Here is a 23,856-nt window from a genome sequence, read left to right on the forward strand (position 1 = left end):
ACTGTGAGGTTAGTAGCTGTGACAACATAATCACATTTAACTAGAATGATACCAAAACATTTCCCTAACAGATCTCGAAATTGGTAAATGTTAAATCATTGCTCTGAACAGGTCGACACAATGGTGTTTCCAGCTCAGAAGGTGGGCTGTGTCTTGCATCAGACCCCACTTGAGGTTGTCCTTCTGAGCTTACTCCCCCATCTCTGCACCTCGGTCTGTATGTATGCATGACCTAAATGTTACTAGGACCAGTTAGTTTGTCTGTCCTGTTCCCACCCCCAGTGTCCCGCCCACCCCCGAGCTTGGCCTCAATTGTATGCACTTGCACTAGGAGAAATGTCGTCAGGCCTAGTATGCTAGTTTTATGTTTAGATCATTTGGAATCTTCAAGGCCTAAGAATGATTACTTTTTTCCCTTGTTACCCTACTCGAGGTTGTCCTTCTGAGCTTACTCCCCCATCTCTGCACCTCCGTCTGTACGTATGCATGACCTAAATGTTACTAGGACCAGTTAGTTTGTCTGTCCTGTCCCCACCCCCACCTCCCTCTGTTTTCCCCCCGAGCTTGGCCTCAACTGTATGCACTTGCACTAGAAGAAATGTTGTCAGGCCTAGTATGCTAGTTTTATGTTTAAATCATTCGGAATCTTCAAGGCCTAAGAATGAGTACTTTTTTTCCCTTGTTACCTTTTCGCCTTGAAGGGCTTTGAAGCACTTCACCTGTGTATAAGCGCTATATAAATAAACAATTAATAAATATGGGGGTTGGATGCGTGAGCCTTGATTCTGTAATAGCCTTGAAGTTGCATGGTGTTTTGGAGAGGTAATTAATGACTTCAACACTGTGCTTTACCAGTGAGCGAGCGTTCAGGAGGGAGAAGTGCATTGCAGTATTTCGAGTGCTCACATTTTGTTTGAATTTAAGTTGTCTCGTTGTGAGGTTGAAAGAAGGAATCGCTGCTGGGTAGAGGTGCAAGATGGCGATAAAAGGGGTGCCTTACTCGGTGTCTGTGTTGGTGTTCGTCGTTTCCTCGATGGACGATGGTGTGATACGGGGGAATAGGCATGAATGGCTCAACTACCTGACTCGCCCTATCCGGCAAGATACTATGGAGAGTTCTTTCCACTGTTGCGCACTCATAAGTAAACTTGTAAGGCAGTGCGACATGTTGGAGCACAGGGATTTTCGTTGTGGCAGCTAGTGGAGTACAATATTTGGCCACAGTGTCTGCATGAGATATACCAGTGTTCCGCGGATGATTCAATGTTTCCATGAGCGACTACAGTATGACGGAGAATGATGAATTGTCGTACCTGATAGATTGCAAGATGGCGGAGCACACAAGATAAGGATCCTGACACTCCAGACACAAACCGGCACTAACCGGCTTGCCCCTAACGCACTGGCGTTAACACGCCTGAGGACTACCAAAACGCACGCCAGGGACTACAGAAACGATGGACCTTGTAATCCTGAGTTGACAAGGTGAATATGATGTTCACACACAACGATACAAGCATTAAATTATTTTAAAAGTATAAAATGCATAGAAATGCACTAAAAGCAGGTAAGCTTAAGAAATATGCAAGCAATTTAACAATGAAATAAAATCGATCAACACAAACTAATACAAAGGAGCTAAGGTACAAGGCTTGCAAGAATAATAATTAGCAGCAATACATTATGCTCCAACACTGGATCTTTCATAGATTCACATGCTCTTTGAGTATTCCCATTAGTCAGGCTGGGAATCCTTAGTAACATTAAAAGCAGTTTACCATTCTATTTTAAAACTGCTATCACTTTAGTGCCTCTTTAGAGACGTTGATATTGCCCAAGCCAATAAACAGGTACCCTCTAGCTTCACTCCCGGAGGCCATCTTCAGATTTTTTACTGACTGTTCAGTGTTGGACGTCCTCAAAAAGATCTCTACTTCATTCGACGATTCTATGGTTAAAACTTAATTTTGTTTTGACAATTCTTCAAGGAGAGATCTGGTTCTTCCATCAGTGGTTCGGTCCCAACATCTTGTTGCCTCCTGTGCCTGTTTCGGCTTCCTTGGTTGAGGCCCTGTTGGTGTGTCCTTCTGACACTATGGCAGACTCGAAGGCTAAGAAAAGCCTCTTCATGGTTTGCTCCACTTGCCACTTTTAAAATGTCGACATTGTAGACCATCACGATGACTGCCTTTACTGCCTGTACCTGGACCACAACATTAACCACTGTTCCATCTGCCATTCGTTCTCTAACAAGATGCTCAAGAACTGTCACAGAGGTTATTGGCTTGGTTGGAAAAAGGTGTTGTGGCCTCTGACTCGATCCGAAGCCATGCCTCTTGCTATCGGACCCCTAGAGTGTATTCCCTCTTCTTGGAGGTTGAGGTCCCACAAAGAGGTTTCCCATGGTAAGAGGGTGAAGAGCGGACATGCCAACCACACTCCTGCTGCCATTGCATTGATGGCGATGACGATTACATCGTCGACAGCACCACCTTTACCGGCTTCGAGAACTAAGTCTTCGTCATCCACAAAACGCTTGTCCACGACTTCTGCTGTTCCGTCGACATCCTCTTCGTCTAAGCCGCTTTCATCGACGGCTCATAAACATGTCTAGTCCATCTACAACGTCCACGGCTCCGACAACGTCTTCGATGTCAACTACTCTGTCGATACCCAAAAGGTGCATGCCTCGTCGTCTGCAACCTCCTCTGCTCCTAACAAGGCCTCCTGTAACCAGGATTCGGCAGCAACTACATATTCTCTTCGAGCAGTACCGCTCGTCCCTGGGGACCGTTCTGGTTCCCCTTTGAGACATACACAAGCAGTCTGCACATTGGCTCCATAAGTGCATCACACAGTTCCAGGCTCGTCCATTATTCCTTTTGAAGAGATACTGGAACATGTCATTGATACAGACTTTGAAGACACAGAAGCTGTGTTCTCGGAGAACAAATGCAACTAGGTCCAGCCATCACTTATGGCACAACCTCCTCCTGTCATGCCACCCCCATGTGCTCCTATTGCACCTTTAAGACCATATCCAAAACAAGCACCTGCAGGCCTGTTGCCTGTGCCTCCACCTCTGAATGCCCGCTACTCCCATGTCCCTACGTCAGCCCCTCGTCTCCATGCTAATCTTTTAGATACCGGGACAAGGATGGCACCTTGCATGGTGGTGTTTCTTACCATACCGATACCCCTGATAAATTCAGAATCTGGATCCTGGGGATGGTGTGCCTGCTGACCATCCAATCAGAGATTCTCCACCTGATGAAATTAGTTCATTCACCGCCCTCATGTCGAGGGCAGTAAAGTTGTTTGATTTACTGCTGGAAGAACAGAAAAAAGGTTTCCTGTATCAGCCGAGGGAGCCCACCAGAAAGTCTTTGCTCTCCATTACTCTCCTCTATGACATATGGAAGGATGGTCTATTGACAATTTAGAACCCCTTGACAGCTCCTCCAAAGAGGAGAGGTTTTAAAAAATATAGAAGGTGCCTGATACCGCTCTCAAGTGTCTGTGTACACAGCCCAGCCTGGAGTCAGTGGTTTCTGCAGTGGCCCGTAACGGTCTCACCCGATTGGGAAGGCAAACAGCTTGACTCCTTTGTGAATTGCATAATATCTGCAACCACCATCATGGCGGCCAATTCCATGGTGATCCAGTCCCACTATGACAGGGAGTTATAGTATAAGTTGGGCCTCATGCTGTGTTTCTTGTCGGATGACAAGAAAGAAGAAGCTTTCTTACTCCTTCCCGAAGAGGAAGCCGGCTCAGACCACGCCATATCCGTGACCGTCGATATTGCGGACACTAGTTTCCGCCAGATGGGGAATGGAGCCATCTTGCACTATCAAGGAGGGCTGAAGGCAACACATTTTCGACCAGATGTGCAATCTAAGGTTATTGGTATGCCCTTCGATGGGGAGGAGTTCTTCAGAAAGAATGTGGATGACATCCTCCCAAGCTATCAAGGTCCATAAGGATATGGCTTGTACGCTTGGTAAACTTCAGCAGTGCTGTCAGTATTTTTGCTCCAGAAAGGCATGTTTTTCTCAGCCATCACATGACTACAGGCCTTATCGGTCTCAGTTGTACCTCTCAAACACATACGCCACAGCTGACCGCTACTCGGGAAAGTGCCAGGCCTACTGTGGCAACCAGCGACAATACAGTTCTTCTCACAGCAGGGGCCAATCGTCCAAACAGATCCATCCAGCCCCACAGATAAGAGGTGTATCGACCACTTTTACTCCCTAAAAATAGGCACATACTCCCTAAAAATAGGAAGTAAAAATAGAAAACAGACGCATTGAACCTTGTGCCCTTGCTTTTTTCCAGCATGGGGTCTGGCATGGATTCACATGCTCATGAATATTCCCCGTCGTCAGGCTGGGAATCCTGGTTAAAATGAAAAAACTGTTTCAGTTTAATTTCTGAACTGTCTTTCTCCTATAAACCAATCACTGAGCTCTGGGGGGGTCATAATCCCCCTCCAACCCCCTCTGCCGAACCAATGCCTGCCCTCTACCTAAGACCCTCCTCAGGCAGCCATCTTCAGATTTTTACCGCACGTTCAAGTGTTGGGGGTCCTTGCGTTTCGTTCTTTGAGCTTTTCAGAGATTTTTCATTTTTTGATAGGAAAACTCAAATTTTTCTGTCAATCAAGCCTGTGTGCTCCATCGATTATCCTTCTGATTAACAGGGACCCGCTTTTCGGCTCTTTTCATGCCCCTCAAGGGCTCAATTTGTCAAGTGTTCTTCTTGGAAGCTTCCAGAAGTTCATCAGGCCTATACCGCGTGGATCATGTTGGATGAGAATAAGGGCAGCGCTTCTCTCTTCAAGCTTTGATCTGACTGCGGTTTGTGGAATGTATTCCCAGTACCTTTTATTGTCTCCACCCGATGCGATTTGCTGTGGCTTCACTAAGCGCACGATGAAAGATCGACACCAACGGTTGGAAACGTGGCTGAAGGCCAGGGCCTGTAGCCCGGGAGCTTCCCAGGGGCATGCCTCGTCCGGTTCCAGCCAACCTGAGTGGGCTTCTAAGTCCTTTGAGGGCGCACTATCTGTGGGGGCCCAACACAAGGCCAAGCAGTGCGAGTCGGCTTCCGTCGCTGCTCAGGCGGTCGCGCAACTGTCAGGACGCGCTCAGCATCTTCTTCAGCATCAATCTCCAGCCATCGCTCCAGCTCTTCGTCCAAGAGGAAGTCAGCTACTCCAGGGAAGCTGTGGCAGACTCCGGAGAAAGAAGAGGAGAATGCACCCTAGTCCCCCGTTCCAGCCGATACACTCCCCCCCCCTCGGGGGATGGAGTCAGACACAGCAACGACGGGCATAGATGACCACAGCGGGATGTGAGACTCCCCCCTCCCCCCATGTCCACAGCCGAGAGCTTCTCCACCGGACGAGGTGGACTCTTTCCATTCAATGATTGCCTGTGCATCGAAGCTCTTCCAGCTCACTCCGGAGGAGAAGGAGGGCTTCTTGTATAAGCACCGGGAGGCGAAGAGGAAGCCCATCCTTTCTGTCCCACTCCTGGATGATATTTGGGATGAGGGACTGGCGCTGCTGAAGAATCCTGCATCAGCCACAGAGAAGAGAGACCGGCTAGATGATGATGTAAAGTACAGGGTCCTGGACTCTGCACCCAAGTGTCTACGGTCTCAACCATTGCCGGACTCTGTGGTCTCGCCGCCAGGAAGAAATCGTTGAGTTTGGCGTCTTCTTCTTCCTCCCCTCCGGACAACGAGGGGAAGAAATGGGATTCCATGGGTAGAAAGGTTATCTGCTCGGCTGCAACGACGGACAAGGCTGCCAACGCCCTCGCGATTGTGGCCAGATATGACCGTGAGCTTTGGTATAAATTGGCTCTGCTACTCGACTTCCTCCCTGATGACAAGCGGGTAGAGGCTTTGGAGATCCTCCAGGAAGGCGAGGTGGCGTCAGACCACGCCATCACAGTGGCCATGGACATTGCGACATGGGTTTCCGCCAGATGTGAAACAGAGTTTGCCTTCGCCGTCGTGGCTGGCTCAAGGCCACCAACTTTAGACAGGAGGTCCAAACGAGGGTCCTGGACATGCCCTTTGACAGAGACAGCCTGTACTGGAAGGCTGTGGATGAATTCCTCAAGGCCATTAAGACGGACACAGAGACGACATGTGCCCTAGGCACTGTGCAGCAACAACGACAATACTTTTGTTCCTCAGGAGGGAAGTGTAACAAGGCTTTGAAAGGTTTCGGTGGGTGCTCATCATTTTACCGCCAACCTTTCCGCTCCTCGACCCAAGAAGCCAACAGGGATCACTCCAATAGTCAGGGACCGCAAGGCGGCCTGTCGCCCTCCAAATAAGATTGAACCGGCCAGGACGTCGGGCCATCACCCATGCACCCTGGTGGGAGGCCGGCTGGCGAACTTCGTCAGCGTGTGGGAGACCATCTCCACCGATCGTTGGGTGCTGGACACTCTTGCCCATGGACACACTCTAGAATTTCAACAGCAGGAACAACACATCCCTCAGCTGCTGTTGGAGGTCCGGGCCATGTTACACAAAGGGGCGATAAGGCTGGCCCCACAGCGACTCCTGGGCTCTGGTGTCTACTCAAGGTACTTTCTCATAAGAAAGAAGACTGGGGCTGGAGGCCCATTCTCGACCTACGACGACTCAACAAATATATCAAGTACAGAAGTTCCAGATGGTCATGCTGCAGCATATGCCCAGGCCAACTGGAGCAGGGAGACAGTAGTCGTTGGATCTAGAAGACGCATACTTCCACCCCCATACATGTAAAGCATCACAAGTTCCTGCGCTTCGTCGTCCAGGAGAAGCTTTACCAGTTAGAGGCACTTCCTTTCGGACAGAAGTCAGCGCCCAGAGTCTTCACCAAATGCCTGGCGCCGGTGGCGGCCCATCTGCGATTATGAGGGATCCACTTATACCCCTACCTGGATGACTGGCTCATCCGGGCCAAGTCAAAGGAGATCGCTGTCGATCACACGGCAAGGACTGTCCAGCTGCTGACGGACCTGGGGTTCTCAGTGAATTATGCAAAGTCCTGCTTGCCTCCATCGCAGGACTCTGTTCCTAGGATCCAAACTCAACACTGTGGCCTGCCTAGCGGCCCCGTCCGAGGAGAGGATATCGGCCATTTTGGGCAAGGTGCAACGGCTGTTGGCACTGAAGATCGCCACAGTGAGGAACATAAAGTCGCTGCTCAGCATGATTTCGTCATGCATATACATGATTCGGCTCTGCAGGCTGGGGATGCGACTGCTCCAGGAGTTCGTCAATGCCCGTTGGGTCCAGGTATCCGGAACCTTTCAGGACAAAATGGCGCTCAACGAGGAGTTCCATCGAGCGATAAGGTGGTGGGGCATGTGCTGCAATATTGCTGGAGGTACAGACTTTCAGAGCCCCCTGTACCAGGAGATGGTCACGACAGATGCTTCTCTGGAAGGATTGGGAGCCCACACCGGACGTCTTCACGCCAGATGTCTGTGTGCGGCCGGAAGACAAGACACTGCATATCAACGTGCTGGAGCTACGGGCTGCGTTTTGGGCTCTAAGATTTTTCCTGCCATCCCTCAAGGGCAAGGTGGTGAGGGTCTTCACAGACAATACACCACAATGTTTTACATCCGGAAACAGGGGGGGCACTAGGTCCCCAGTGCTCTACAAGGAGGCACAGGACTTGTGGCACTGGGCCGTCGCCCAGGGGATGGTCCTCATTCCGTTCTACCTGGCAGGAGTAAAGAACACAGTCGCAGACTCTCTCAGCAGGGAGCTGCACTCTTGCCACGAATGGGAGCTGCAGCAGCGTCAAGTGGACAGCCTGTTCCTCGAATGGGCCAGTCCCCGTATAGATCTGTTTGCGACAACGACGAACACCAAGTGCCAGAGGTTCGCCAGCAGGTTCCCCCTGCTGGGGAGCATGGGGAACGCATTCTTCTTCCCTTGGGAAGGCCTGTTTCTGTGCACGTTCCCTCCATTGCACCTATTTCTTCGAGTCATCAATCAACTCAGACAGTACCGGTGCAGGATGATCCTCGTTGCGCCGGCGTGGCCAAAGCACATCTGGTACCCGAACTTTCTCAGCATGTCAACGTCCCCTCCAGTGGAGCTGCCAGTGGTAGCGGATCTTCTCAACCGGGGAAGGAGATGCAATTCTGCACCACGACCTGGGATTGCTGGACCTCAAGGCCTGGCTCCTGCAGCATTAGAGTTTGGTGGTTATGAGCTTCGGACTGCAGGGAGGTACTCGCCAAGGCCAGGGCGTCGTCGACTTTAAAGTGCTATGGACACAAATGGAAACGCTTTGCGACCTCGTGCCAGTCACAGAAGATCAACCCTGTGACGGTCACAGCCCCTCAGGTGCTTCCGTATTTACTATTTATGGGCTAAATCTGGGCTGGCACACACCTCCATCAAAGCGTATCTAGCGGCTAATTCTGGCTACACCAGATCCCCAGGACGATCCTCCTTGTGGTCACACTGTCTGGTCAAGGAATTCATCAAGGGACTGTTACGCTCGTTCCCACTGGTGAATGCTCCAGCCCCGGTGTGGGAACTCAATGTGGTGCTGACTAGGCTCGTTGGGGCTCCATTCGAGCCTTTGCATTCAGCTCCGCTAAAGTTTCTATCGCGGAAGGCAGCTTTCCTCGTGGCCATCATCTCCACAAGAAGAGTGGGTGGGATCCAGGCTCTGTCCTGCAAGCCACCGTATTTGACTTTCCACGAGACGAGGGTGGTGCTGCGGATGCGCCCCTCCTTCATGCCAAAGGTTCCGTCAGACTTTCATCTCAACCAATCCTTGGTGTTGCCTGCGTTTTGTCCGATGCCTTAGTCGCCGGCTGAAAGGACTTTGCACTCGCTGGATGTGGCTCGAGCACTGAAGTTTTATGTGGCCTGCGCAAAGAGTTTCCGGAAAACATCGCAACTTTTTTTTTAACTTTGGTCCTGTGAACCATGGGAAGGCTCTGTCAAAGGTTTCCATTTCCAGATGGCTTTCTGGCTGCATCACTCATCGTCACCGGTTGGCAAACAGCCCATGGCTGGCCGTCCGAGAGCCCATTCTACCAGAGTGATCGCTGTTAAGACAGCGTTCCTGTCTGGTGTGCCCATGCTGGACATCTGCAGGGCTGCTACGTGGAAGTCGACGCACACCTTCACGAGATTTTACTGCGTCAACAGGGATTCCAGGGAGGAGTCCAGAGTTGGCCAGGCAGTGCTGCACAACCTGCTCGTTTGAAGGTGTGCCTGCTGAGGAGGAGTAATTGCTTCTGTTGAATCTTGCCACTTCCTGTGATTATGCATTTGTGTACTGCTGTGTATTGTCTATTCACGAGCATGTAAATCCATGCCAGACCCCATGCTGGAGAAGGAACAAGTTACTTACCTGTAACTGTTGTTCTCCAGCATGGGTCTGGCATGGATTCTCATGCGAACCCTCCTGCCTACCCCTCTGCGGCTCTTCTCTTGGTCTTACTGCCACTTTATGTGCTACCAAATCTGAAGATGGCTGCCTGAGGAGGGGCTTAGATAGAGGGCAGTCATTGGCTGGGGGCAGCATGAACCAGAGCTCAGTGATTGGTTTATAGGAGAAAGACTGTTCAGAAACTAAGCTGAAACAGTTTTTTCTTTTTACCGAGGATTCCCAGCCTGACGACAGGGAATATTCATGAGCATGTGAATCCATGCCAGACATATGCTGGAGAACAACAGTTATAGGAAAGTAAATTGTTCCTTACCCACAGCTCCATGGATGTGTTTGGACCGGTATTGAATGCAGTAGCAAAGGAAGAAACTACTATTACTACTGCCCGATTGGAAGAAGTAAACGTGTATCTCAATGTGCATGAATAACTGGGTGTCAATGAATAAGAATTACAAAAACATTACAGTCTTCCAGTTAAAACATTTTTACTCACTTTTAAAATACTCCCATTGGGAATTGTACTTGGGTTTGTACTCTCTAAAAAATATTTTTCTCCCAACTTTAAGAAATAGGGAGAAAGTACTCCCTCAATAAAATCCTATCTGGAGCACTGAGTCCACCCATCCACTTTTCACACCCAAGTGGGACAGTGCCTCTCCTGTTTCATCAACCAGTGTCTTGCCATCGCCAAGGGCGAATGGGTGTTATCTTTGATTCTACACAGACAGACGTTGGAGTTCACTCAACATCTACACACTGTTCCGTGCTCCAAAAAGATGGAGGAACTCTTATTGTTACTGCCGTGCAAGGTCCACTCCCTCATTTCCAAAGGAGCTATCAAGCATGCCCTAGTTAACCAGTGAAGCCAGCGTATTTACTCGAAATATTTTCTCATAAAAAGAACTCCAGCGACTCGACCCAAGTTCATGCGATCTCAAACCTTCCAGATTGTCACGTTAAAACACATCCTGAGACTGATAGTGGAAGAAGATTTTCTGCCCTCACTGGACTTAAAAGACACATATTTTCATATATCATTCGTCAAAGCCACAGAAGTGTCCTCCGGTTAGTGTTGGGGAGGCATTACCAATTCAAGGCCTTACCCTTTGTACTCAAGTCCGTGCCAAGGGTGTTTACAAAATGCCCTGCAGCAGCGCACCTCTGTTCTGGGATCCACGTCTACCAGTACCCCGATGACTGGCTGGCCAGGGTCGCTTCTTTCCCTCTCTTCGACACACGAAAGCTTTTCATTGTTTATCATCAATAGGATTTTTGTCAATTATGCAGAGTCCTGCTTAGCTCCTTCTCAGCACGCTCTGTCCTTGGGATCCTGTCAGAGCACACTGTCTTCCATCGCCACTCCATCAGATGACAGGGTAAAATCCATTGTTGCCAAAACCCACCTGCTTTTTTGGAAAACTGCTGCACAACCTGAAGTTCCTATTGGGAATGTCTTCCTGCAGTCCCCTGATCCAACACTGCCGGCTTCAGATGGTGACCCTCCAAGAATTTCTTGATGCCCGCTGGTGTTTGGGAGGACACGATTCTTCTTTCACGATCCCTCATGATGCACTGCATTGATGGGCAGCACAATCTAATATCACCCATTAGGCACTCTTCCAGCTGCCCGATCATCATCTGACAGGCATGACAGAGACATGCCTAGAAATCTGGGGAGCTCACACAAGCACTTACCATGCCAGAGGCCTCTTGTCACAGGAGAAGATACTACACATCAACGTCGTGGAATTGCGAGCAGTGTTCTGGTCACTGAAGTCTTTTCTCCTACAGCTTCAGGGTTGGTTAATTCGGGGGTTCACCAACAACACAACCACCATTTCACACATTCGCAAGCAAGGCAGTATCCTCTCTCCCATTCAGGCCTCAGAAGCCCAGCCACTATGGATATGGGCCCCAGCCCACAAGATGTTCCTCATTCGTTTCATCTGCAAGGTATACACAACACAGTGGCAGACTCCTTCAGCAATTAATTGTGATCCTGCCATGAGTGGGAGCTTCTGCAAAGCCAAGTTCATTGCATCTTCTGTGAGTGAGCAATTCCGGAGATAGACCTCTTTGCTACCAGGGCCAAAAAGAAATGCAGGGCATTCGTCAGCAGTTTGCTTTGTGCGGGAAGCCTGGGGGACCCGCTCACAGTTCCATGGGACAGCAAGGTTCTTCATGCGTTTACCCGGTTCCCATTCATCCCACGAGTACTCAACATTTTCAGACAACATCAGTGCAAACTGATCTTGGTGGCCCTGGCCTTGGCCGAGACAATTCTGATTCTCAGAAATCCTCTCCCTCTCATCAGCACCTCCCATCAAGTTACCTCCACTCTTTAACCTTCTGTCCAGAGACAGTGGAACAGTGCGGTACCACAACCTGGCCACCACAATCTAATGGCCTGGCTCCTGCTTTCCTAGAATATGGACAGATTCCTTCCTTTGCCTCAAGACTATCAGGATATTTTCACCAACGCTGAGAATCCTCCATGGTTTCATGCTACAAATGCAAGTGAAGATGCCTCGCTGTTTGGTGTGCTATTGAGGGAATTGACCAGGATGTCTTGCCTTACCTTTTATCTCTGGTTCAGAGTGGCTTGGCACATTCCTCAATCAAGGTACATCATGCAGCCACATTGAGTTCCCATTGTACGCCTTCTCTATGGTCTCACAGACTCATTAAAGAGCTCCTCAAGGGGATCTTCTGTTCCTTCCATCCAATTTGAAAACCAGCTCATGCTGGGAGTTGAATGTGGCCTTCTCCAAGCCCCCACACAAGTCCAGTCTGAAATTATTTTCCTGGAAGACTGCCTTTTTGGTTTCCATCACCTCTGCGAGGCGAGTGGGGGAAATCCAAGCTTTTTCTTGCTGGTCGCCCTACCTAGTATTTCATAAGTCCAAGGTGGTTCTTCGCACAAATCCTACGTTCATGCCCAAGGTTCGGTCTTTGTTCCATCTTGGCGAACCTGTAGTTTTACCGATTTTCTTTGTTTCACTTTCTACTCTGGCTGAACGCTTATTACATTCCTTGGATGTTATGAGAGCTCTGAAATTCTATGTCGCCCTCACCAAACAATTGCGCAACTCTCCTCAGCTATTATGGCATTTGGTTCTTCAGCCATAGGCAAGGGTCTTTCCAAGCCCTCCATTTCCAGATAGCTGTCCGCTTGCATCTCGTACTGTCATCAGCTTGGCGCCCCTTCTCGGCAGGCCTAGAGCGCACTCTACAAGGACTGTTGCTGCTACTACAGTGTTTCTCTCCTGTGTTCCCCTAGTGGATATCCCACTGCCACATGGGAATCGGTGCATACCGTTACAAGGTTCTACTGACACAGATTCCACAGAGGAGTACAGAGTTGGCCAAGCGGTGCTGCACAATCTGTTTGGGTGAGGTGAGTGTTTCCTCCAGGTAGGCCTTGCCTCCACCCTTATGGTATCTTGTAAGTACTGCTTTGTAACCTCTTCAACAGGGTGTGAATCTATGAAAGATCCAATGCTAGAAAACAGGGATTACAGGTAAGTAACATATTCCTTCTTTTATAGTGCTTTGCTCTTGTTTTCCTATACCCTTATATGATCTGCAATAGTGTTTTTTGCTTGTTTGTTTTTTGGTGCTATTTTCTTTCTAATCTGATGAAAGATATTTTTGAATGCCATAACCTCCATGTTGGGTGGCTGCTACTTGTGATCATGTGATTGCCAAACAGGTCTATTACATCTGTACTCAAGAGAAAACTATGCCATACATTTCATATCCAACTAATATGAAGTTTCTGAAAGGGATGGTTACCTCCACCCTGACAACTCCATGTGTTCCATCTTGGGAGTTGAACTTTATAACTTTCGTGATGACCGCTCCGTTTCAACTCTTTGCATTCTTGTCCACTGGAGCTTGTAACAGACAGAAATCACTTCTTCATATTGTGTAAGAGAAATGCTGGTATTCTGTGGGGAACTTCCATTTATCTTGTTTTCCAAAGAGACCATAGCTCTGAGAGTGAAATTCTTTCTTCCAAAAGTGGCCTCAGAATTTGTTAATCAGAAGATTAACCTTCTGATGTGCTTTCCTCCGCCACATCTTTTAAAGACTAAGACATTTCATCCCTTTGATCCTAGGAGGGCTTCCAGCTTTTATGTGGTTCAGTCATTTGTAGGCACTGGCACTCTTTTGAGTGTGAATGCAGACTGCAGCTGAGCTGCAGAGTCCTTCCTTGGTCATGCTCGGGCCCGGCCTCTCCTCGTTGTCATTTTTTTTGTTGGGGCTAGATCTGACTGCTCTCAGTGCTCTGCTGCTGAGCAGACAGTGAGAGGCAGATCTGCTTCAAAAATAAAATGCCAACAACGAGGTGGCCGCACAACGCACCAAGGACTCTACAGCAGCTGGCCTGCTATTGATCACTCCACATGGTGTTTAATAAAATGACAGCTGCAGAGGCCATTTGTGCATTGTGCGTCCGTCAGGCTGCATCATTGATGGCATTTTTTGGGGAGAGAAATGACTTCTCCCAGTGTTCTGCTGCAAAGCAGACAATGACAAACAGATCTTCTTTAAAAAACAAAATTCCAACAACGAGGAGACCCGGCAGCCACACAGCTCACCAAGGCTTCTGCAGCGGGCCTGGTGTGCTCTGCGGCCGCCAAGCTGCTTTGTTGTTGGCATGTTTCTTTTTTTTTTTTTTGGGAGATCATCACTGGGCACTGACCCTTGCCCCATAAATTCTACTGCAGTGCTACTGCACTGCGCACACTTGCACTGCACAGGCCGGCAGACCCAGCAATGAAATGCTCATGGGCCGAGCATACCTGCTACTTGCCATTGGGGCCCGGGCCCATGGATGCTGTGGCAGGTCGGGTGCTCCAGGCCAGTAACTTGTGACAAGTTAGTCAACTGGCTTGGAAGACCTGACCAGTCTTTTGCATGCACAACAAACAACATATACTTACTTACGTAAGTTGCCCTAACTTGCTTACGGTTGCCTAATTAATTTAAAACTTCTGCTGTGCCGGCCAGTAATCAATCATGCTCTGAGCAGGGCACCAGCGTATTTCTTTTTTATTTTAGCTGGGTGTAACACGGTCAGGTCACCCGGTTTTTTAACATGTGCGTGACTGTCTGTGCGTGTCAGCCAGGCAGGGATGCATAGACACAGTGAGTCTTAGACACACCCTGGCTGGTGTGCACGAGCAGGCGGTGGCACAGGAATGAGCAGAGCCGGCTGGCAGCAACTGAGCCCTTTTTTCGGTCCTGGAAGCAGTCGGGACCGGGACAGAAGTAGTCCACCACAGCTCCACTCCCAGCATGCTCTAGGCTCAAGGTGAGTAAATGTATCTTATCCCAGGCAACTCGTTCAATCTCACTGTGCCTATCCTATAATAATTGCCATGCCTAGTTACTAATATTTAAAAATGGTCAGCTCCTCAGAATAATTTAGTTCTCAGTGTGCGCACTTCCAAAAATCTGCACTTATGGTTTCATTCGCGTTAGCACTGCATCATGTATAGTAATAGGGAGCTCTGCCATATAGCACATCACAATTTGTTTCACAGCGCACTCATGACAACACTACTTAAAGAAATGGGACTTCTAACTAATCTGTATCCTCCCATCCATACTGTGGTATGTGTATTCTGCTCATTGTACCAGGTGTCCAGAAGTGTGTTCAAATGCACTCTTTTGCCTCTGGGGGTGCCATAACCATTAAACCTATCATAACAATTGTTTTCCAACTTTAAAGCATTATACTTCCTCAACCCATGTGTGCTCCTTCCCCATCCATCCCATTACTAGCCTGTGTCAGCAGTTGCTGCCGTGCCATGGAGCAGCAGCTGGATCGGTCCACCACCACTTGGTGGTGGGCCGATCCAGCACTGAGCCATGCCGCTGCGCCACCGGGGCCAGCATTAGTGAGCAAAGATTTTTTGGGCCTTGGCACTTATTTTTTTTTTTACAAATTAAGCACTGGGTTCAGTTCAAGGTTTATTGAATGAGAAATCAATTCTATGTAGGACTTGTTGGCCCTCGGATGGGTGAGACCATTACCAGACCAACTGTCTATTGCTGGATTGTCATGTGCATCGTTGCTTTGAGCTGGTGAACGAGGAGGTTCCTAAAGTTATAAGAGCCCAGTCAACCAGAGATCAGGCAGCTGCTTTTTCCTTGCAGATGATGTTCGCTTGCTAGGTTTCCATCAGGTGTTCAGTGATACAGCACCTCTTTATCTGGAGTATTAATTCCAAATAATCTACTGCCCACTATCCTTTATGTTGATACTGCCTTGGGACACTTTCAAAAGATGAATAAAATGTGGGAGGAAGAAACAAATGGGCAGAATGAATTACTCACCTTTGGTAATGTTCTTTCTGATGGATATGATCCTCTTCCACCACGTTCCTTATCACCTGCCCACCTACCCCATATCTGATTGGAATACTATGATTGCTTGTAAGTAGTGTTGTGCCCTTTTAGTGACATTTTTACCATTCCTTTTAGCCTGAAAGATGCATAGAGAATTTGATGAAACTGTGGTATTGGGGGAATGTGCAGTTTTAAGAATATATACCAGCTATGTGGTATTTTGCACCAAGATAACAATAATGCTGTGAATGAACTGGTCATAGAGTTGTACAAAATAGTCCCTTGTGGCTGTTTAAGATTTCTGAATTTACAATGCTCCTGGAACTGTTCCAACTGTGGTAGGACGATCCTTGGGAAAGAACGTTACTGAAGGGAAGTAATGTGTTCTTCTTTGTAAAGCTCGATGCGGTCCTCCAGCTTTCCACTCACATGTCCATAATAAATGTATTTCCCTTATCAGTATCGTTTTCACCCTGAATGGAGCACCAAAACAGCCAAAAACGAATGTATGCGATGATCATGTCACATCCTGAAAGACTCCGCTGCCGGGCTGCCAAGTCTATAGGGCTTCTAAGCAACTTTCAACATGTTTTCTTACTAGAACCCAGTTAATACACTGAAGTCTAGTATATAGTTTCTGGGCAAGATCTGGTCCTTTTTCTCCTCTTTCCTTACTAGTAATGTGTGATGTTTATCAGTAACAACCCAAATCTACCTGTAGGTGTAATTAGTTTAGAGTCATGCAACAGCTCTTGCATTGCTTTGAGGGAATCAGAGTATGGTTGTCATCCACTTCTTTAAATGAAACTGGTGCCTGCTATGCAACTACTAGAAGGAAAGAAATTAGCCACATCCTTTGCACTTCTAATCAACAGTATTCTTCTCTTGAATCAACTGTGATGAATCCTGTGCAGATATCACTGAACCCCAGCATAAAGTCTCCTCCCATGTGTCCAGGGGAAGGCAGACGCTACCTGATCCTAACCCTGGGGATCACATGGGAGGAGATGGCTTTTTCGGGGAAAGTTGCGACTTCACTAGGAGAGACGCAGAACTCATCTTCAGAAGATGAAGAGGACATTGTTCCCAAATATTTGATGGCATAATATCAAGACTTGAATCCCTCTAACCTCAAGGTTGCAGACACCTGTTATAAACAGCCAGTTTAACAGAGTCAAGCTGGTACCTTGGAGGCTCAGGAATTAAAAGGAAAACCCTTTGGATTTTGTGATTCGATCCTAAAGAGAGCCTCTCCCCCTAATGTGAAATTGCAAACTCTTGATCCAAACCCTCATCACTCTGGTCATTGTCCGTTTTTGAAACAATTTAATATAGTTGAAAATAATAGAGAACAACTTACTATCACTCATTCTCTTAAGGACTCCCAATTCCCGTAATGCCAGAAGTACTGAGACAAAGAAGGGGAACTCAGAGGTTTCCATCAGCCTTCTTTAGACATTAATTTGCATTTTCCTCCACAGGCCTGAAGAATCCTCAATAGGCTTCCCTCAAAGCTAAAATCCTTTTCAAAATTATTTCTTACACATAGGGGTTACCCACCACAACATCCCTACAATACAATATGAAAAATCAAAAATGTTTGGTTAATCCAGCAGCCTGAAAAGCTACTCAATTTTCAAGCATGTGGTATCAAAATGTATGGCCTTGACACAATCCCTTTCTCGACTACCAGTAGCTTGGAATGCCTACTCCCACCCCTTCTTGTTTCTTTAAAATGTTTCTGCTAGGAAACTAGTAACTACAGCATCTCCCATGATTACAAATAGTATTGTGATGTGGTGTATGCATCTGCCAACTGGGACCAGGATGAAAACAACCTGCCTTTCCAGCCCAACTAAACAATGTCCAAATGATTGATGCCCTTAAATGAATGCCAATTGAAGGCTATCCAACACACATTGTTTTATCCAAGACCATCACCAATTAGCGACCCTCTCCCTGCTTTTTCAAGCATTTGTAGTGGAATATGCGGGAACCCAGGGTGCAAGAATGTTACTGAGAAATATGTGTTTGGCCTTCTACTATAAGCGAAGGTTTATACACAATAAAAAAAGCTATATTCCTTCCTGCCTTCTTACACAGAGCAATGTAAACAATTGTAGATGATAACATTGGATGTTCATATTTAAATAATGTATGATTTGTGACCACTAAAAACTTACAAATGTAAGATTTGTTATTGTGCTTTGACATGTCCTTGTAGAAGAACATGATGAAGATCAAGAAGGTCCTTCAGATGCCGACTACTGGAAAGGCCCTGTACAGGAAACTGATGAAAAATCACGGTCAGTTCTCATATAAGTAGTGTTTTTTAAAATTTATTTTTAATAATTGTTTAATTTTCAGAACGAACGAATCGGTGAATGCTTGTTTCCTTGTACTTAGTAACAAGTGATGCATATTTGCATTCCTCAGATTGAAAGCATGGTGCCTTTGTGCTAAGTAATAGTAATTTATATAGCGCCTTTTCCCATTTGTATGGCCTCATCACATTTGTGGTGGGAACGCCCTCGGGGACCGAAGTTCAGGTATGGCAACATTATTAGAAAAGGTTTAGAATGCGTCTGTGCCAAAATTAGGAATTAGGCGACTAATCTCGTGCACTTGCTAGGCAGGTTCCAGTAAGCAAGTGCATGAGATTAGTCACTTTTGCGTTCAGCTTCAAGTATTGCACCTTATTCACTCACAAGTCCCTCATCCATCCACGGCGTGGATTCGCCTGGAACTGGAATGAGCCCTTTTCATGTACATGTCGCCAATGGTGTCCAGCCTGTTGGGCAGCCAGACGAAGGGCAGTTAGATAGGATATCATCTATTTGACAGTGTGCCTAGATTTTCTACACTTAAACATAACATACCTACCACGTACAACCAGGTACTGTGATCTTCCACATTATTACTACAATTCCTACTGACCACCAACATCCAGCACTCCAGCTACTAGCTCCATGCACTACTGACTGATTTCCCTAGCTGCTGGTCCCTGCCGCCCTGCATTTTGTGTTTTCTGTCCACTGGTGGTCTACTATTACATACCATTCCTCACTACCGGCCTGCCATTTCATTTTACTGCCCTATTGTATTATGCTCGTTGTCCCTACCAGCATGGTATTTACATTTACTGGCCAATACTGACCTAATGCTTCCACCTAGTCCCCACTGCCTTACATTATGCATGCACTGATCATTGCCCTCCTCTTCTCTCTGCCACTCTCATAGTGACTCCATGCACAGACATTCAAGAGTCTCCTTGCTCCACTTCAATTCCTGTCATTTGTACCAATCTCAAGAGGCACCATGGCACTATGGCCAACCGTGTGATGCATCACTATGGGTTGCGGCACAGGTGAAAGTGGGGACTTTGAACCTGAAACTTGTGTGAAATGTGGATATGCACACTTCATTCTAAGATGGCTGCCAGGAATGAGTCTCGTTTTTACATGACCACTCAGGGATCAAAATTTAGATTTAATGAGCAGGAGCTAAAAGAAGCTCCTGGTTTTCGGGCATCACCCAGTAGGCAGGAGCTACCTTTGGAGAACCTTGAGCTATTACACAGTGGTACGCAAATCTACCTTGCACATGAGATGCAAACACTAAATCATTGTCCATGATGCTTTCAGCATTCTGCTTGAAATGTCCCTTAGATGTGTTCTTTATTCATGTTATCAAACATGTATGTTTGTATGGCACCAGTTGGCCGGTGTGCAAATGTAGCTCCTGGAAACTCTTGGTTTCAAGCTAACCTAAGCGAGGGAGAAGCTGGAGCTTAAATAGCTCTCAGCTCCCAGCAATTTCAAAACCAGAGTCATTTCTATGTTTATTGCTAGGAGATCGCAAGGGGGTACGCATTAGTAGAACTCTGTGTTCTGAATCTACATGTCGCAACACTCAGGTAATTTGTGTCCCACTTGTTTCTATCTTCTCCACTAACTGCACAGGACTTCACACAGCTGGTTTCTCCCAATAATCTGCTGCTCTGGGTCTCCAATTTACCTTTCCAGTTATCATGCTGCTGGCTTATCCCGATACCCTGCTGCTGTTGCTCCCTATCTGTATTTGCTGCCGATTCTTAGCCATTGCCACTGGAGAACTCTATAGCTACGCTCTGTTTCAGTGCAAATTCTAGTGACCCTCAAACATCCAGTGCTCTTCAAATCTGTACGTAGCTACTGCAAGACAATCAAATATCTGCTACACTCCTGGAACATTTGTAACCTTTAACACAATTAGAGTTTTTTCCTCTATTGGTGTTCCCCTTCTGGCCACCATCTTTTGGGTACTGATCTGTAAGCCCTTGGTGGGGTGATGTTTGGTGGAAACAGATCGTATCTCTCCACATCTCGTAGGTCTGCCATACCTGAAATAAGGCATCTCATTGACTATACCTTTTGCTCTAACCTCATCTATCTATCTATCTATAATAATTTTTGTATAGCGCTAAATCTATTGCCATTTTCTCCCAGTCAGTTCTACCCCATCCAGTCTCTTCTCACCTACTCCCATCCCTCTCGTACACTTGTATGCTTCATCACTTTGTAATAAGCTCTTGCTTCCTCCTCAACCACTCCGACTTCCCCTCAGGGACGTCATTTCACCAAAATGCCAGAGATAGCGGAAGTGACATCACATGACCCTTGACCCCCTGATGACAACACAGGAAGTGATGTTATTTGACCCCACCCTGAAGTGATATCGCAAGAAGCGATGTACACGACCTTTCACCCGTTGACAAAACAGGAAGTGGCATCACATAGCATTGTACACTACGAAAAATATGGTTACAATATCACTATAATGTGATGTACATTTCATACAAGAATGGATCGCCATATGCATTGTTAATATCAGTGTGTATGGGCCCATATTACCAAATGACTGTGAATGCAAGCAGACGTCCATGACCAAATGATAATGTGTTATTATATAGCACTTACGCTTAAGCGCTTTATATAGAATAAATATACAACCAACATCATCCAACCTGTGTTAGTACTCATTTATCGTTTAAGAACAGACTAAATTAGTGACTCACCCCCTGAAGTGTGCCTGAAATAAACCTTTAATGAGTCTAGCAATTATTGTATAGAATTCCAGAAAGACACATTATTTGGCACATTATTTGGTATTTGGTATTCCTATTCTTTCGTATTTAGGGTCAGTGCTTGTGGCACTCCTGTTCTTATTTTTCTTCTTTTTTTTTAAGGGGCCTGAACAAGAAAGCCAGCCAGTCCAGCAGTAAAGCCACTGCCCAGGAGGTTGCACTACAAATAAATAAATGAAACCTTTTTTTGTTAGAGGTCGCAAGGGAGACCGCCGAGGTCGCAGTTGCGACCTCTGGCGACCCCTAAATGACGTCCCTGCTCCCCCTACCCCAAACCCACTGTCATGGTTATCACTGAAACTTGGACCACCCTCATGACACAGCCACGCTTGATGCTATTCACACAGATCCTGCATTTTCTTTTCTCCTTCTCCTTTTTTGACTAAGAGGTGGAGGGATTGAACTCTTGGTCAGAAGGCAAGCCCATATGTACCTCCGCCCCATGCAAGCTCCTCCCTCTCTCCTCAAAGCACAGTGCCATTCAACATATTGCTCCCTCCCCTTTAAATATTCTGCTTGTATAGGCCTCCAGACCTTCCCAACTCCTGCGTTGACCTGGACCACCTTCTATAGTCCCCACTGAGAACCCATCGACTATACTGTACACTTCAACCTTCCTTAAATTATTACTACCCACTGCCTGGAACATGGCTCATCCTCTGAGACCATTTGCTGGCAACCCTCTACCACCAACTGGTAAATGACAGAGGGAACACATTGGAGCACATCCATCTATCATCCTCCCTCACCTCGTCTGTCATGATCCTTGATTCCTCTCCATCTGAGCACTCCCTGTTACACTTCATTGCGACCAAACCCCTTGTTTTTCTCTTGTTAACAAAATACACATTAAAACTTGATCTTGTACTCTGGGATCAGGGCTTCTCTCCTTTCATGCTAACCACACCAGGCTTCATCCATTGAACAGGTTTTCCATGATTTCGAATCTGCTATCTATTTCCCCTTTTAAAATCACAACCCATTAGGCAGCTTTGCTCCCTCTCACCCCCCAATTTTGGATCATCCCTGACATTTCCAACTCAAGACAGCCACTGTTGATGTAAGTTCTGCTACCTGTCTTTTCTTGACTCCTATAAGGCGTTCCTTTCTATCCTGGCTATAGCCCTGGACCCTGCTAAGTCCAGCTACTATATGAACTTTATTTAATTTTTCTGCTCTCTCCCGGAACCATGTTCCATCACACCTTCCCTTTCTACAAATTACTTTGCCCTCTATTTCTACTCTAAAATCAAAGACACAATGACTTCTCCCCCTTCCTCCTTCTTCCTTCAAACCACCACCTCTCATCCCCACTTTAATCCCCTCTCTCAGCTTTTTCCCCAACCACCCACCCTGAACTGGCACCCATCCTCCAAGCGGCCAACCAATACTATGCTCCATTTGGATGCATTTCTACCACAAAGCCTTAAAGAGTTTGCACCCCTTAACTCTGAATTCAATTCAAACTCTCTATTGCCTCAGGGATCTTCCCAAGTTGCTTAAAAATAGACAGTGTTTTCCATCTTAAAAAGCCCTCTGCTGACCACATTAACTGTACTAACCATTGACCGTTCTCTTTTCCCGCCGTGCTCTAACATTCTACAGTAAATGGTATTCAACAAGATCACAAGCTACCTCGAGGGCAATCACTCTGCAACCGCTTTCTATCTGGGTTACCAGAAGACATTCCAGGGAAACGGGCATGAACCATGTGTTCCAATTTCTTACTAATGCTCATCATTCAAAACTCTGATTAACTTTTATCTGATTTGACATTTAGGTAGCGTTTGACTCTGTTGACCACTCCTGTTGCCACCATACTCGTTCCCACATAAGAATCCAGAACTTTCCTCTTGACAAGATCGCCTCAAATCTATTACTTTGTATTTTCTCTTGCACAATGAGTTTGAACATTTCCAGTCATATCTCTGTCCTAGTGACAGTGCCCCAAGTATCTGTGCATAGGACACTGCCCTCTTGACCTAATCCTTCGTAAACCTTATTTTCTCTGTTGTTTTCTCCTACCATGATTTCACTGAAGTCACTCAGATGTTCTTAGTTTCATACTTCACCCCTTAGCTATCCACACATAGTTGTAATTCTTTCTCGGTCACCCAGCATTGGATGGCACTTAGATTTCTCACGCTCAACTCCTCAAAAACCAAAATAAATACTTTCCTGTCTGTGATGCTCCTCTTCTCCCATCTCCCCCAACGTACCAGCCCCAGTGCTTGTAACCTTGGTTTTCTCTTTGACAGCAAACTTAAGGGCCATAACTTCATTACCTCCACTGCTGCGAGAAGGAACACCATGAACGCCTGGACGATCTGCCTCCACCTCACCTTCCACTTCACAAAAACTCTCTTCTCTACTATTGTACTAAGCAGACATGTTTACTGCTCTAGTTTCCTCGTGGGTCTACAACTCATTTGCACCCTAATTACAATTCTTACATTTCAATCCCACATTCTGTATAATCTTCCTCACTTTCCCCACACCTATGCCATTCACTTCGATACCAGTTGGCCTTCTATACATCACTGATCCCTCTTTAAATGCCCCTTCTAGCCTTTAAATCTATCCATTGACTTGCCCCCCCTTTACACCACTACCCCAGTATACCTTGGTTCATGACCACGTACCCATCATTCTAATGTTCTGATTAATGTCTCTGCCTTTTAACCTCCTGCACTTCCTCCTTCTCAATCTTTGCTCCCTACACTGGATCTCCTCCACCCTGAAACAAAGAATACCACCATGCTTCCTGATTTAAAATCTGCCCTCAAGTAACATCTCCTATCTCTCGCTGCTAATCAATCCCATCACCCCTCCTACCTTCTCACTCCATCGACAATCTCTCTACCTAATGACATTACATTCTTTTGGCTAGTTGTACTAATTGTATATGTTGTTTATGAGTTGATCTTAATTG

General features: G+C 46.8%; 1 protein-coding gene across 2 annotated transcripts in view; it reads left to right on the plus strand.

The window, feature by feature from the left end:
• LOC138472928 (protein FRA10AC1 homolog) overlaps positions 1-23,856 on the plus strand; it is a 735,805-nt gene that overhangs the window by 691,384 nt on the left and 20,565 nt on the right. For both annotated transcript variants that reach the window (XM_069611349.1, XM_069611350.1), the window contains one exon: positions 18,024-18,105. In XM_069611349.1, coding sequence (XP_069467450.1) covers positions 18,024-18,105 — 82 coding nt within the window. The remainder of the gene's footprint in view (positions 1-18,023; positions 18,106-23,856) is intronic.

This window comes from Ambystoma mexicanum, chromosome 8 (genome assembly GCF_040938575.1).
Source record: "Ambystoma mexicanum isolate Mex_15411 chromosome 8, UKY_AmexF1_1, whole genome shotgun sequence".
NCBI lineage: Eukaryota > Metazoa > Chordata > Amphibia > Caudata > Ambystomatidae > Ambystoma > Ambystoma mexicanum.